Source organism: Salvelinus alpinus, chromosome 36, assembly GCF_045679555.1.
Source record: "Salvelinus alpinus chromosome 36, SLU_Salpinus.1, whole genome shotgun sequence".
Classification (NCBI taxonomy): Eukaryota; Metazoa; Chordata; class Actinopteri; order Salmoniformes; family Salmonidae; genus Salvelinus; species Salvelinus alpinus.
This window is the reverse complement of record NC_092121.1, coordinates 4,297,136-4,310,347: the sequence shown is the minus strand read 5'-3', so window position 1 is coordinate 4,310,347 and position 13,212 is coordinate 4,297,136. Positions and strand designations below refer to the sequence as shown.

At 44.2% G+C, this 13,212-nt stretch overlaps 1 protein-coding gene across 2 annotated transcripts; it reads left to right on the top strand.

Annotated features, from left to right (window-relative positions):
• Nucleotides 1–2,156: 2,156 nt before the first annotated feature.
• LOC139565186 (proline-rich protein 15-like protein A) lies at nt 2,157–11,374 on the top strand. 2 transcript variants are annotated; one of them, XM_071385335.1, is made up of 2 exons: nt 2,157–2,551; nt 9,625–11,374. In XM_071385335.1, the coding sequence occupies exon 2, from the start codon at nt 9,678–9,680 to the stop codon at nt 9,999–10,001; it is 324 nt and encodes a 107-aa protein (XP_071241436.1). In that variant the 5' UTR covers nt 2,157–2,551; nt 9,625–9,677; the 3' UTR covers nt 10,002–11,374. The 2 variants fall into 2 exon arrangements, with proteins under 2 accessions (XP_071241436.1, XP_071241435.1); XM_071385334.1 differs by lacking the exon at nt 2,157–2,551 and adding an exon at nt 5,642–5,913.
• The last annotated feature ends 1,838 nt before the right edge of the window (nt 11,375–13,212 follow it).

The window sequence follows — 13,212 nt, the reverse complement described above, 5'->3', positions numbered from 1 at the left end:
TGATTTTTGAGAGGCGTGTTTCTGCGAGTGTGTGTGTGTGTGTGTGTGCGTGTGTGTCACTCCCTTGTTGTATCAATTGAACATATTCTGCTGAACCGGATTGAACGTTTTCCATTCCATGTCCGTTGATCTTGGAAACAATCCCAGTTGTCAAGATGTGATGGGATGTTGACACTAGCTGAGAGGGGTGACAATGCTTTGTATATTAAGCAGCAGCTCTAGCAGGCTCAGATTGGATTCTGAAACCAAATGTTTGGCCTATCTGTCCATCAGAGGAGAGGAAGAGGAAGTACCGGGTAGCTCACCTGTTAGATGTAGGAAGGGGGGAAAAAACTCCTGGGGACTCGATATGGTTCGTACTTTCATGCTTTCAACTAGTGTCATCCACTATCTTTCCAATGTCGTCACTGTCGTCACTACCAATTCCAATGTCGTCACTGTTGTCATTACCGTCACTGTGGTCATTGCCGACATTCACACAGTCATCGGTGTTAGACGCATACGTCTGTCATCACAGCTTTGACCATGAACGACGTTGCTGCAGGAACATCATCATCATCATGAGTTATTGCGGCGTTGACACAGCTCGAATTACCCACAATTTGAAACGGGAAGTGGCTATTTAGCTACATGGATAAAGAAGGACCATTCCACAGTATGACTAAATGGGTGATCCGCTGGGCAGGGCCTGGAGGTACTGAAGGTAACTAGAACAGCAATAAATTAGAAAATATGCCACTGCCAATCAATAAAGGATGCCGTGAATGGTTGTGTCAAACATGTCACAGACATGACCATCACTGCAAGAGGAGAATAGACACCGTTCTGCCGTCCGATACTTTATCCCCCATCCAGGCACGCTCTATCCCCCACTCGCATTGTAACCTGTAACGCTGGTGCATATTGGACCTGACTGGAGAGGAAGTGGCCATTAAAGCACGGGTTACAGCTAATCTGTTACACCCATGCATTTTGAAGACATGGCCGGGGTGAGGGAAGAGGGTGAGAGTGCTTGCGTGTTTGAGGTGGTTGTTGTGAGTGTGTGTATGCATACATGTGTGTTTGGGTTGTGGGTGGGTGTGTATTTGTGGGTCAGGTATGTGTGTAGGACTGAGGCTGGTGGTGGGGTTCTAATGGATGGCTCCCATCACTCACTGTGCCTCCTCCGCCGCCCTCGGTAACGAGGTTCTGGAGTGATGGGGTGGGCATGAAGAGAGGGAAGGAGGGATAGAGGGATGGAGGGAAGCAGGAGGATGCAATGGTGCTTTGAGTGTCCTGCTTGACAAAGAGAGAGAGAGAGAGAGAGGGGGGTGTGGCCGGGGGTCCCCACTGCCATGAGTTAAGCTCTCTCTGCTGTGAAATTAAAATGGAGTCGCACGCGAGACGAGAGAGGGGAAGGAGAGCGAGAGAGGAGAGTGAAGGGGGGCTACCTTGTGCTTAAGGGGACAGCCCTCCTTCAGAATCACATTTACAGAGCACCTCTCTCTCTCTCTCTCTCGCTCTCTCTCAATTCAAAGGGATTTATTGGAATGGGAAACATACGTTTACATTGCCAAAGCAAGTGAAATTGATTATAAACAAAACTGAAATAAATAATCAAAAATTGACAGTAAACATTACACTCACAAAAGTTCAAAAGGAATAGAGACATTTCAAATGTCATATTGTGGCTATAACAGTGCTGTAACTATGTGCAAATAGTGAAAAAGGGAAAATAAATAAACATCACTCTCCCTCTCGTCTTTCCTCCACTCTCCCTCTTCATTATTCTACCAATGATCCACCCATTGTTCTTCACTGCTCGTTCCTCTGATTGAGTAGAATACTGTATTTATAAACTGTGTGGCTGAATCCTAAAATATACAGAACATTCTCAATTGTTATTATGAAATCACGAGGTTTTGACTGTAAATAATGAGTGTCAATATGCTCTACTGCCACCTGGTGTCCTATCACCATACTACCGCAAACAAAGACTACAAAAAAAAGTTCAAACCGTTGTGCCCATCTGATCATCTTCCCTGCAATGATAGGATGAGACCACAGGGTGGCAGTGTTACTTAGGACTCCCTTACAACGTCAACCATCTCATGTGCGTAGACAACAGCTATTGGTAAGTTTAAAAAAAACACCCCCCAACATATTCAACCTGGTTCTTCTCCTGACATCAGTCATTTCAGTGGCGTCATGGTACAACAATCCCCACTAGCAACCAGTGGACTGTAGTCTGTAAGTCTGTCGGACGCTCCTCAGGACTTGGAGCAAGGACCCAGAGTTTCTAGCTGTGCTAGACTGACCCAGTGGACCCACAGCCAACGTGCCACATGGGAGAGCAGCACCGAGGTGCCATGGAGGTTTCCTAGTGCCATGGAGGTTTCCTAGTGCCAGAGAGCAGGGTGGCCTAATTGCTTTAGAGGTCTGCCACCAGCAGGACAGCACGAGTGAAGTTACTGCCATGGCAGACTGCCAGCCCTGTGTTTGATGTCAGAGAGCCCAGCAGTGCCCAGTGATGTCATGTACAATGCTGGTTGGATGCCCTCTGCTGGGTAATGTGAGTACTACATCAGGTGACATGCTATTTGATAGTCTTTATTTTTTTAAGGAAATATTTGACCCAAATGCCTGATCCGGCATCAGTAGTAGATTATAAAGAGGACACTATCACAGTTTTTCTTTGAGATGTCACATAGCTTTTTGGGGGGGGTGGCCAAGGTGATGGAATCCTTGCATGTCTCTCCTGTCATTGGGTGTATGTGCATTTCTAGTCTCTGTCCACAAGGAGGTGCTGTTGCAAAAACCACTTCAACTCAATAAACAATTTATACCCACTGGCTGATTACTGGCAGACAACACCTAACAACACAACACATGCATAACCAACAACATACCAACATCCAAACACTACAGACACTCACACACACGAAACGACAAGAATGACATCTGGGTAAAGCACACACACGAAACGACAAGAATGACATCTGGGTAAAACACAGTGCATATTGTATTGACATGCCTTTACAGTAGGATGTGACAGTGCCAGTTTCTCTAGTAGATTGGCAGGGAGATTATACTGTACGTAGAATCAGTTTGACAGGAAAGAATCTTCTATTTGGCTCGTGGCACGGCTTTCCTTTATCTCCGAGCCAGTTGTGATTGATGCCGGGGACGTATTTGCTTATCTACGTCGCTACAGTTCTGTACGGGGTACCTGCTTTGAATGAGCGTTTCGTTCGTTCGTTTAACAAATTTTTCGCATAGAGTTGATCATCAAGTATCAGCGAACAGTCATGTCAAATTGCCATCGATGTAAGGTAACATTACTGTTGATCACGAATGATATTTAATCCGATCTTCTCTCAAGTGAATGATTTGGTGTCTACTTTTTTGTTGTCATCCACCAAGTAAACCAAATCAATATCAGTAACTAGGACCCAGTCGTAAGAGGTAAAGTTCACTCCCATTTTCCCCACCCAGGTACAGACCAGAGCAGAAATGTTCGGTGCTTTCTGTAATCGACCGTCAGAAACAAGGCTACATTTGTAGGGCCACGTGCTGCTGTCTGTCCAAGGTCCCTGTCACCTTGAAGTTCAAATCAAATCAAATGTTGGTGTAGACCTTACCGTGAAATGCTTACTTGCAAAGCCCTTAACCAACAATGCAGTTCAATAGAGTTAAGAAAATATTGACTAAAAAAAACGAAAGTAAAAAATATTCAACCTGGCTCTTCTCCTGACATCAGTCATTTCAGTCGTGGTACAACAAGCCCCAGTAAAAAATAAAATAAAAAGTAACACAATAAAATAACAATAGCGTGGCTATATACTGTGTAGAACCATGTGAACTCTTGTGCAGTGCTGGTAAAAGATAGCGTTGTTGGGTGTTGGATGGTGTGTCCCTTCTCAATTGTGTTTGTTGTTCAGGCATCTGCCAGGCATCTGCCAATAAAACACTCATGCTGAGACACACACACACACACAGCCTGTCCCAGAAAGGGGGGGAGAGGGAGAGGGAGAGGGAGAGGGAGAGGGAGAGACAGAGAGAGAGAGAAAGAGAGAGATCAGATCAGACAAAGGGAGGCAGGGAGGGAGCGAGGGAGGGAGGGAGCGAGGGAAGGATGCACGTGCTGTGCTGATAAAAATGGCCTTAGCCTTTTAAATAAGGTTTATAAGCCTGCCTGAACTATAATGCTTTTTCACTGTACTGTGCTGTCAAGCTTGCCCATAGGTCTCACTATAAAGCAGTGGCTCTTATCCCAACTCAGAGCTCATCACCAGATCCAATCTCACATGACCGCTTCTGCCCAGAATATGCAAACTGATATGAAGCTGAGATGTGCTTGAGATCTAAGGATGGCATTGTTGGAAGTTTTGCATGATGTGCCCGTGGCAGAGATTGATAGGAGAGGGGCGCTGCTCAGGTAATTTCCTCCCTCTTCAATCTGATCTTTTAAATTTCTCATAGCGCTATATGAAATACATGTATTATTATCATTATTATGGAGTTCAGATAGTCATAACATGATATTATGATATTGGACAATGGGTTCATATCTGCGTCAGTTCAAGTTGTAGTCTACGTAATGTAGGTAGTCAGAAAAACTGTACGTGCCGACTGTCCCATGTTGCTCCAGGGAAAGTCACTTTCACCCAAAAGGCACGCCTTGATTGTGTCAATTGTCCACATCGCCCTTCTAGAGACACTTATCACATGATCATAGGTTTATGGGCCTTAGCAAACAGATGGTTGACTACTTGGAGCTGGACACAAGGAACCACGCTATCTAGACTTGTGGGGACAGGACCAATCTAAAGCGAGAGATGAGCTGGGTTATGTAGGCCTCTTTGGTTTTATGGCAGCCATTTTGGGTCTGAAGGTTGTTTTCAACTGAAACATGTGATCGGCCAGTTTCAAGGCTTATCACAAGCTGTCTTGGAGATTGCTTTATCGGGTAGTTGACGTTTGTGTCTGCGTCGGTTTCGCTTTCCCTGAACCTGGATATTGCCAGTGGGTTGAAGAGGGTTGTACGAGACTTCTGCTGTCTTACCCTTTGAATAAATATACAGACATTTTTTTTTTTTGCCCCGTCATTGTAGGTGTTTGTGTGTGTCTGAATCTGTGCTGTTGTATATTCAGGAGTGTAATATTGGCACACATGTGGTTTATGTATCCAAGTGCGTCTAAACGACACGCTGACGCCCAACAATGAAGGTCAATAAAAACCGAAGCCACGGAGATGGACTTCCTGCATGCATCCCAGGGCTAAGCCGTTTGGTTACGTACTAACCAACGTGCTACTTCCAAGGGAGCGATTCAAAACCGTACCGCCGGGCATGATGAAAATCAACATGAATACAACATGACATCTACTGGCGGGCAGATCTATAACCATAAAGTCATGTTCACTCTGACCTCTGCAAGGCTTTACATAGTTGCAAGCCTCCCGTCCGACTAGTGCATTTGCATTGCAGACACGGCGAAAGTGTTGCCAGAGTGATTTGGCAGAACATGTAATACGTCGAGCGGATCTATCGAGCGTCCATCTACGCTCTTCCCTCACCTCGCTGTCGCCCTAGTTGTGTTTACCCAAGTCCCAGTGGGCGGAGTCTGTCGTGCTCCACTCAGCTGAGTGTGTATCTGTGTGACAGGAGGAGGGACGAAGGTTGCACCTGTAGCTCTACACCTGACTACCAGAGAGCGAGAGACAGAGAGAGAGACAGAGAGAATAGACTGTACAAGGGAGGACGAAGAAGACGAAGGGAAGGATAGCAGTAAAAGGATAAGAGTGGAAGAGGATTTTGGAGTGGCAATGATCTGATATTTGAGTCGATAAATTGGTCTTTCCTAGCAGGGTTTCTCCCATAAACTATTAAGCTTTGGGAGGAAGGTCGTCTCCAGATCTCTACATATATACAGGTGAGGTTATTGCGCACAAACACACACACACACACACACACACACACACACACACACACACACACACACACACACACACACACACACACACACACACACACAGTCTTGTACAACTAACCTTGTGGGGACACACAATTCAGTCCCATTCAAAATCCTGTTCTCCCTGTCCCTTAACCTAACGCTAACCGTACCATCACCGTAACCCTAACCCTAACCCTAACCGTAACCCTAACCCTAGCCCTAGCTCCTAACCCTAACCCTAAAACTAAACCTAGCTCCTAATCCTAACCCTAACTCTAACCCCGCATTTAAGCTTGTGGGGACCAAAAAAATGTCCCCAGTTGGTCAAATTTTTGTTTGTTTACTATTCTTGTGGACACACACACACACACACACACACACACACACACACACACACACACACACACACACACACACACACACACACCCTAAACTGTGCCTTGACAATGTACAACATTATGCCAGATGTATAGCAAGATTGTAATGACGAAATATTGACGATCAAAATGTAAGAGCTAGTTGTATCTTTCTCCACAACGTGAAATGTCGTGCTTACTACCCTCTTCCCGTATCATACCTAATTCAGATGATTACCTCTTCAACTGACAGAAAGTGGACTTCAGACAGAACAGGCTTCCTTGGGCCCCTCGTACCAGTTAGTAATAAGGACCTTTGAACACTGAGCCTTTTGACCACACACACACACACACTGGGTAAACACTAAGCTGTTAGCACACTAACTGATTGCACTGTGCCTTGGTGACCATATGCATATGTGTCTACATTTGTGTGCATTCAATACCAGGCTCTCGCTAGCTACGTCGGCTGTCAAATACCAACGTGACACCATCATTTGTGTGACTCGCCTTGACATCCTACTCTTCGCTTATAATTGTCAGCTGTATGATCTTAGTCACGGCACCAATTGTGACGTATACCAAAACACATATAGTACATCCTTCGAGGGAATGACCACAGCCCTAATAGCCAGCATGTTGGCCACTGTTGCGTCAAAGCCTGCTTAATGCAATAGTTTGACAGATGCATGAGAAGTGAGGTCGTAATTTGAAGGGACTTTCCCCTCACATTTGACCGTGCTCCACATTTCGTAAAAATATTCGATGTGCGAATTCTCAGATAAGAGTCTGACGTTAGCATGGGAACGGAGCCATCGGCTTTAATCGCAGACAGTTATCACCAAAGGGGACTTCCCTGTCAGTGGCGTTAACCCCAGTCTGCACACACAGGTGGATGTTTACCGTAGTGTAGACTCTCCACATGACTGGAAGGGTTGCTACAGAGTGTACGGTGATATGGTCTCACGAGACATCTGGGCTCTAAGCGCAGGTTTACTACCTGTGACGTACCGGTGATATACTTTCTTTCAGAAAGAATAATAACGGGGTGATTTTGTTGGTTTGATTGATTTTCTGGATGAGCAACATGGACATTATATCCTTATTACCTTGAAGGGATTGCCTTTGGCCATTCCAAATAGTCACGCAACACAGCCATAAAATGAATGACTCTCTAAAATTGAGATTTCATGTTTCCTTATTGAATTCCTCGTGACATCATGTAAACTAACTCAGCACTTGGAACTTTACTGGAAGTTACCTTTGGTCTGCTGACCTGGACAACTGGCTGTGCCAACGACTAGTCTAGGACGTGGTCCAGCAACTTGACCGATGTTCTGCTCTGAAGGAGGGTGTGAAATGGGAAATCTAGGTTACTGATGGCTAAAGGACAAGAGGTGGACGGAGTGACGGAGAGACAGACAGGGTTGATGACCTGAGAATGAGCTGTGTTGAATGTCACCGACTGACTGGCATTCCAATGGGCAATAGAACTAATAAGGAAACCCGCTTAAGAAGGGTCATAAAATGGGTTGCACTTTGACTGCTCGATAACCAACCACAAATCGGGCAGTACTACAAAGGCAGGTGACTGACACATGTATTAGTAAACTAAGATAAACAATTTAGCATTACAAATATGTTAGGTTGAATAACAATTGACAAGTAAAAAATAAACTGTCACCAAGAAATGATCGCACATAAAGACAGATATTGGACCAGACATATCTTAGACAGACTATTATGCTGAGGCAGATAAAAAGATGCCCAGACTAACTTTGCCTCTGAACGTTTCACCCTGGCAGGAAACCAGTCAAAGGAACTCAAACATTAACATGTTGGCCGCTGTTTTGTCATGAGAGAGAAAAAAAAAGCAGTCTTGGCTTCTGTTTGCTCATCTATAGACCAAAACCCAACCCTCAGCTATCAGGCCAAAAGTCACCAGCACCCAAACAGATCACCAAAAGTACATTAGCATATTCTATGGAAATTTCCACCACGTTGCTAGGCGACCGGTGGGTAATGGCCTATTCTCTTCTTCTGGGGGGAGAGTGGCACAAAGCCGAGGCTTTATCTGTATGCAGCGAGGGCAGAGTAGTGTGCGTGTGTTCACGTGTCTATTTTTACGTTTGCTACATGTGTTTGCTACATGTGTGTTCCCTCCGCCTGCATGCCTGTGTTCGCCTTTGTCTGCACATCACATAGTTAATCTGGTCTTTATATTCTAAATGTCTGTTTGTATTGCTATAGTATGTGTGCTGGTAAATCAGTACATGTTTGCTTATGTGGGAAGATGTACTTGTGTAGAAACCCACAGGACAGACAATACAACCTGCTCTGCCTGTATTACACAATGAACAGCCAAACTCTCCCACGACTGTTACAGTCAGAGCAGGAGCACTTAAACTGCACCGACACACTACAGAACACATGATTTCTGGAAGTCCCTTTGATATTTGTTTGCAGAACGGTTTACCTGGAATTTAAAAAGCTTTTCACTAGGGTACTTCTCTCTCTCTAGAAGTACAGGGAAACTGCCGTTGAAGTGAAACACTAAACAGAAACTCCCGGTTGAATGAATTACTCTAATGAGTGGTTCGTTTTGAACCCAGGCCAGAGGAATTTTAGCTGAAAGAATAAGTCAATTAATTACCAGAAATGACTGCATCCGAATGGAACTAAACCTACACTCAGGTTTGCGTTAGCAGTAGTCGTTGTTGTAGTAGTAGTAGTCATATTTATTGTGATAGTGGTGGCAACAATGGTAGAGGGATTGACAATGGCAGTAGTAGCGGCGGAAGTAGTGACAATGGTAGCGCGGCGCTTGCGATTCAAAGAGCAGCACCTCAGCACGAGAGATTGGGCAACCCGTGAGTGTTATCTCATCCTAGAAAGGGTTTGGCTGAAATATGAGGCGCTATTAGCAGCCGACACGTTTAGCTTGGCCAACACACACTAGGAGTAACCCAATCACCAGCGGTGCCCTGTCATCCCTCCACCATATGGTGCCTATTGAGTTCCCCTGAAATATTCAGGAGGGGTCAGTCCGTTCCCCCTGACACGGATATATCTGACACAGATCGATCTGAGCTGGGCGGTTTTTAGAGTCAGGTTACTGTGGTTAGGGCTTAGGGTAAGAGGTGTGGCAGGAGTTTGAATGGTGAATGGGAAGGGAGTTGTAGGGGAATTTACGTAAATCACTCTTCTCTCTGAGAGTTCATGACTCATGTCTGATCCATCTTCATTGTAAACATTGTGGAGCTGTAAAGCTACAGTTATTAACTAAAGCATTACTAAACTTCTCTCGCTCTTTCTCTCCCTACATCAACCCAAGGCCCCTCCATTCTTCCATCCCGCTCTCCCTCCTCTCTGCGTGTGTGTGTGGTCATGGCTGACCCATCGCCTGGCTGGTGGAAGCTCACCTTCCTACGTAAGAAGAAGTCGGAGCCCAAGGTTCTGTACGAGATCCCAGCGGAGTACGGCAGCAATACCACACCCCACAGTGGAGCCCCCGGGCCAGTAGAGGGCGCCACAGAGGACAGCCAATTGAACGCCCGTCTGGAGAGGATAGTGGATAAGACGGCCACCAAGGGACGCCATGTCAAAGTGTCCCACTCAGGACGTTTTAAAGAGAAGAAGAAGATCAGGGCCACGTTAGCAGAAACTCCCCATCTGTTCCCTGGTCACGAGCCTAGCGACGAGAAACTCTGAGCTGGGAAAGGAGTTCACATACACACATGCAAACACACCAAAACGTCATGTCTTTCTCTATCAAACTAATTTGTGCACACTCAAACACAGAAGACTTTCTCTGCCTCTCCCTCAAACACTGGTCTCACCATTTCACACGGTCCATTTCATTTTGTGTCAATCCAGTCAGAGATCTCTGTTCTATATTCCCTAGAAATCTGGGACTGACTGAGAGTCTTTGTATGCATCTTAGTATCACACCCTCTCTGTCTCTTCCATCTATAATCAGTGGAGCAGTGGAAGAATGGGACACCTGATTCTCCCCTGTCTGTCTGCATCCTACCTAGGCCATGAATACATAAACAGACTACTTTTAATAAGGTGCTATTAGTCATCTCCGATTTTAAATATTCAACAGGTCATAGGAACAGGGGGAGTTTCAGGTCATGCGTGTTACACTGTACAGTCATTGTACGGTACAGAATGTGTACTTTACTGGTGTTGCTAAGTTTCTCGTCTGTTCAAAAGCAAATAGGTAACGTATCAAACAGACGTTGTTGTTTGCATAACAGCTTTATGACCTAGAGGGCATGGTTACTGGCTGTTGGAAGTTGACTGGTTTCCATAGCAAAATACTATGTCACGTGTCATTCGTAGACATGTCACCTCAAAAATCTCAACCTCAATTGTTCTAAAACGAACCTGAGTTTTAAAACCTGAGTATATATTGTCCTTTTTTTTCTTAAAAAAAAAAAAAGCTTTTTAAAAAATACTGGTAGGCCTCTCTTCAGAATTTAACCTCAAAATTTAACCCCTTTAACCTCAGAATTGAACCCCTTCAGAATTGAACCTCAAACTAGACAAACGTTTCAGTTTTTCTTCTAGTTGCACTTTCTAATGTAAAAGTGAAGGACTGCTTCATAGATAGACTGCAAGGCTCCAACATAACGTCTATGCATTTCTCCGCTGTTGCTTTGGTGTTTACAACAGTCTTTTGAAGATGTTGGCAGACACTGAAGCCAAACTAAAACCAGAGATGTAAAGAGGAAGTGAGACACCCCACTTGCTGTTTTTTTTCTGGTTCAATGAAGGAAGTAGACCAGACCCAGCTGCTATTGCATTGGTGGCTATGGTAGACACACCCAGTTAAGTAGACTGGAACTGCCTATTTATTTTCGATGGTAAACAGCCTGAGTGAACCATCTTCATTTATCCACCATATTCGCTAAAACTACTCATGAGATCCCTCCTCTACCAAGACTGAAAAAGTACATTTAATTTCATGTTCACCTTCTCTACACTTAATGACAAAAATCGCTTTCATTGAAATTGTGCTGTACATTTTGAATAATTTTGTAAAATAAATACAGACTTGTTTTGTAAATAAAATATATGTCGTATTTTATTGAAATGCTTAAGATTCTTTCTTGTGTTACTGTGGACTCATTCTATTGTCCTCTAGGATGATGCCCTCTAGTGGGAACAAGCCCAATGTGTATCTCAAAGTTGGCACATTCGATCTAGGCAGCAGGGTTGGGGTCAAATCCATTTTAATTCCAGTCATTTCAGAAAGTAAACCAAATTCCAATTCCAATTCGACATTTTCCTCGTTGAAAAGCATTGAAGAGATTTGGAATTTGAATTGTACTTCCAGTGTACTTCCTGAATTGACTGGAGTTGAAATGGAATTCACCCCAACCCTGCTAGGGTCTATTATGGCAGGGGATCCCAAACTGTTTATTCCCATGACCCCTTCATGAACATGAAACAATACACAAAACGTATACTATGTATCATTTATAAAATAATAATACATGCCATTTTGATGCTTATACTGTCCTTTGGACCTGCATATCCGGGCTTATCGGGTGTGCAGATAGTCCTACTATGATCAAAATTGTATTTGTAAATTATATTAGGGATTATAAGGGATGGAATATCCTGTATATTAAATATCATGTCATAAATTGAATGCACTTACTTGGCTATGATCCAACATTTGACAAGTCTGCTATGGCAATCGACTACCACCAGAGGGCAGTGACAAGGCAGAGAAATCAGAACCACACGCAAAACTCCTTTGACATTGAGAGAAAGAGAGAGACAGAGAGATAAAGAGAGAGAGAGAGAAAGAAAGAAAGAAAGAAAAACAGACAGAGATAAGGGCAGAAGTTCATTCGAGGAGCAACAAGGGATGAAAAAATAGACTGAATGACACTGAAGAGGCACATTGACAAAAAGCAAAACGAACGTGTACCTGTATGAAAGAGACTATGATAGAGTAGCAGAGGCACACAAGGTCTTATCTGATGACATGGAGTCTGAGCTTGCTAAACATATCAAGAATCTCGTGCACCAGTTTCATGGGCTTAGTAGCCTCAAATGCAGAGAACTTGCTTATGAATTGGCACATCAAACAATAGTCAAGAAATGGAAGGGTAAGTTACATTGAACAGAGAGATCTACAGTACACTGAACAGAAATATAAACGCAACATGCAACAATTTCAAAGACTTTACTGAGTTACAGTTCATATAAGGAAATCAGTCAATTGAAATAAATTATTTAGGCCTTAATCTATGGATATCACATGACTGGGAATACAGATATGCATGTTGGTCACAGATACCTTAAAAAAAAGGTTGGGGCGTGGATCAGAAAACCAGTCAGTATCTGGTGTGACCACCATTTGCCTCATGCAGCGTGACACATCTCCTTCGCATAGAGTTGATCAAGCTGTCGATTGTGGCCTGTGGAATGTTGTCCCACACTTCTTTAAGGGCTGTACGAAGTTGCTGGATATTGGTGGGAACTGGAACACGCTGTCGTACACGTTGATCCAGAGCATCCCAAACATGCTCAATGGGTGATATATCTGGTGAGTATGCAGGCCATGGAAGAACTGGGACATTTTCAGTTTCCAGGAATTGTGTTCAGATCCTTGTGACATGGGGTCGTGCATTATCATGTTGAAACATTATGTGATGGCGGCGGATGAATGGCACGACAATGGGCCTCAGGATTGCATCTCGGTATCTCTGTCTATTCAAATTGCCATCAGTAAAATGCAGTTGTGTTCGTTTTCCGTAGCTTATGCCTGCCCATATCATAACCCCACCGCCACCATGGGGCAAACTGTTTACAAATCAACAAATCGCTCTCCCAAACGTCCCCTGGACACGTGGTCTGTGGTTGTGAGGTCGGTTGGACATACCACCAAATTCTCTAAAAC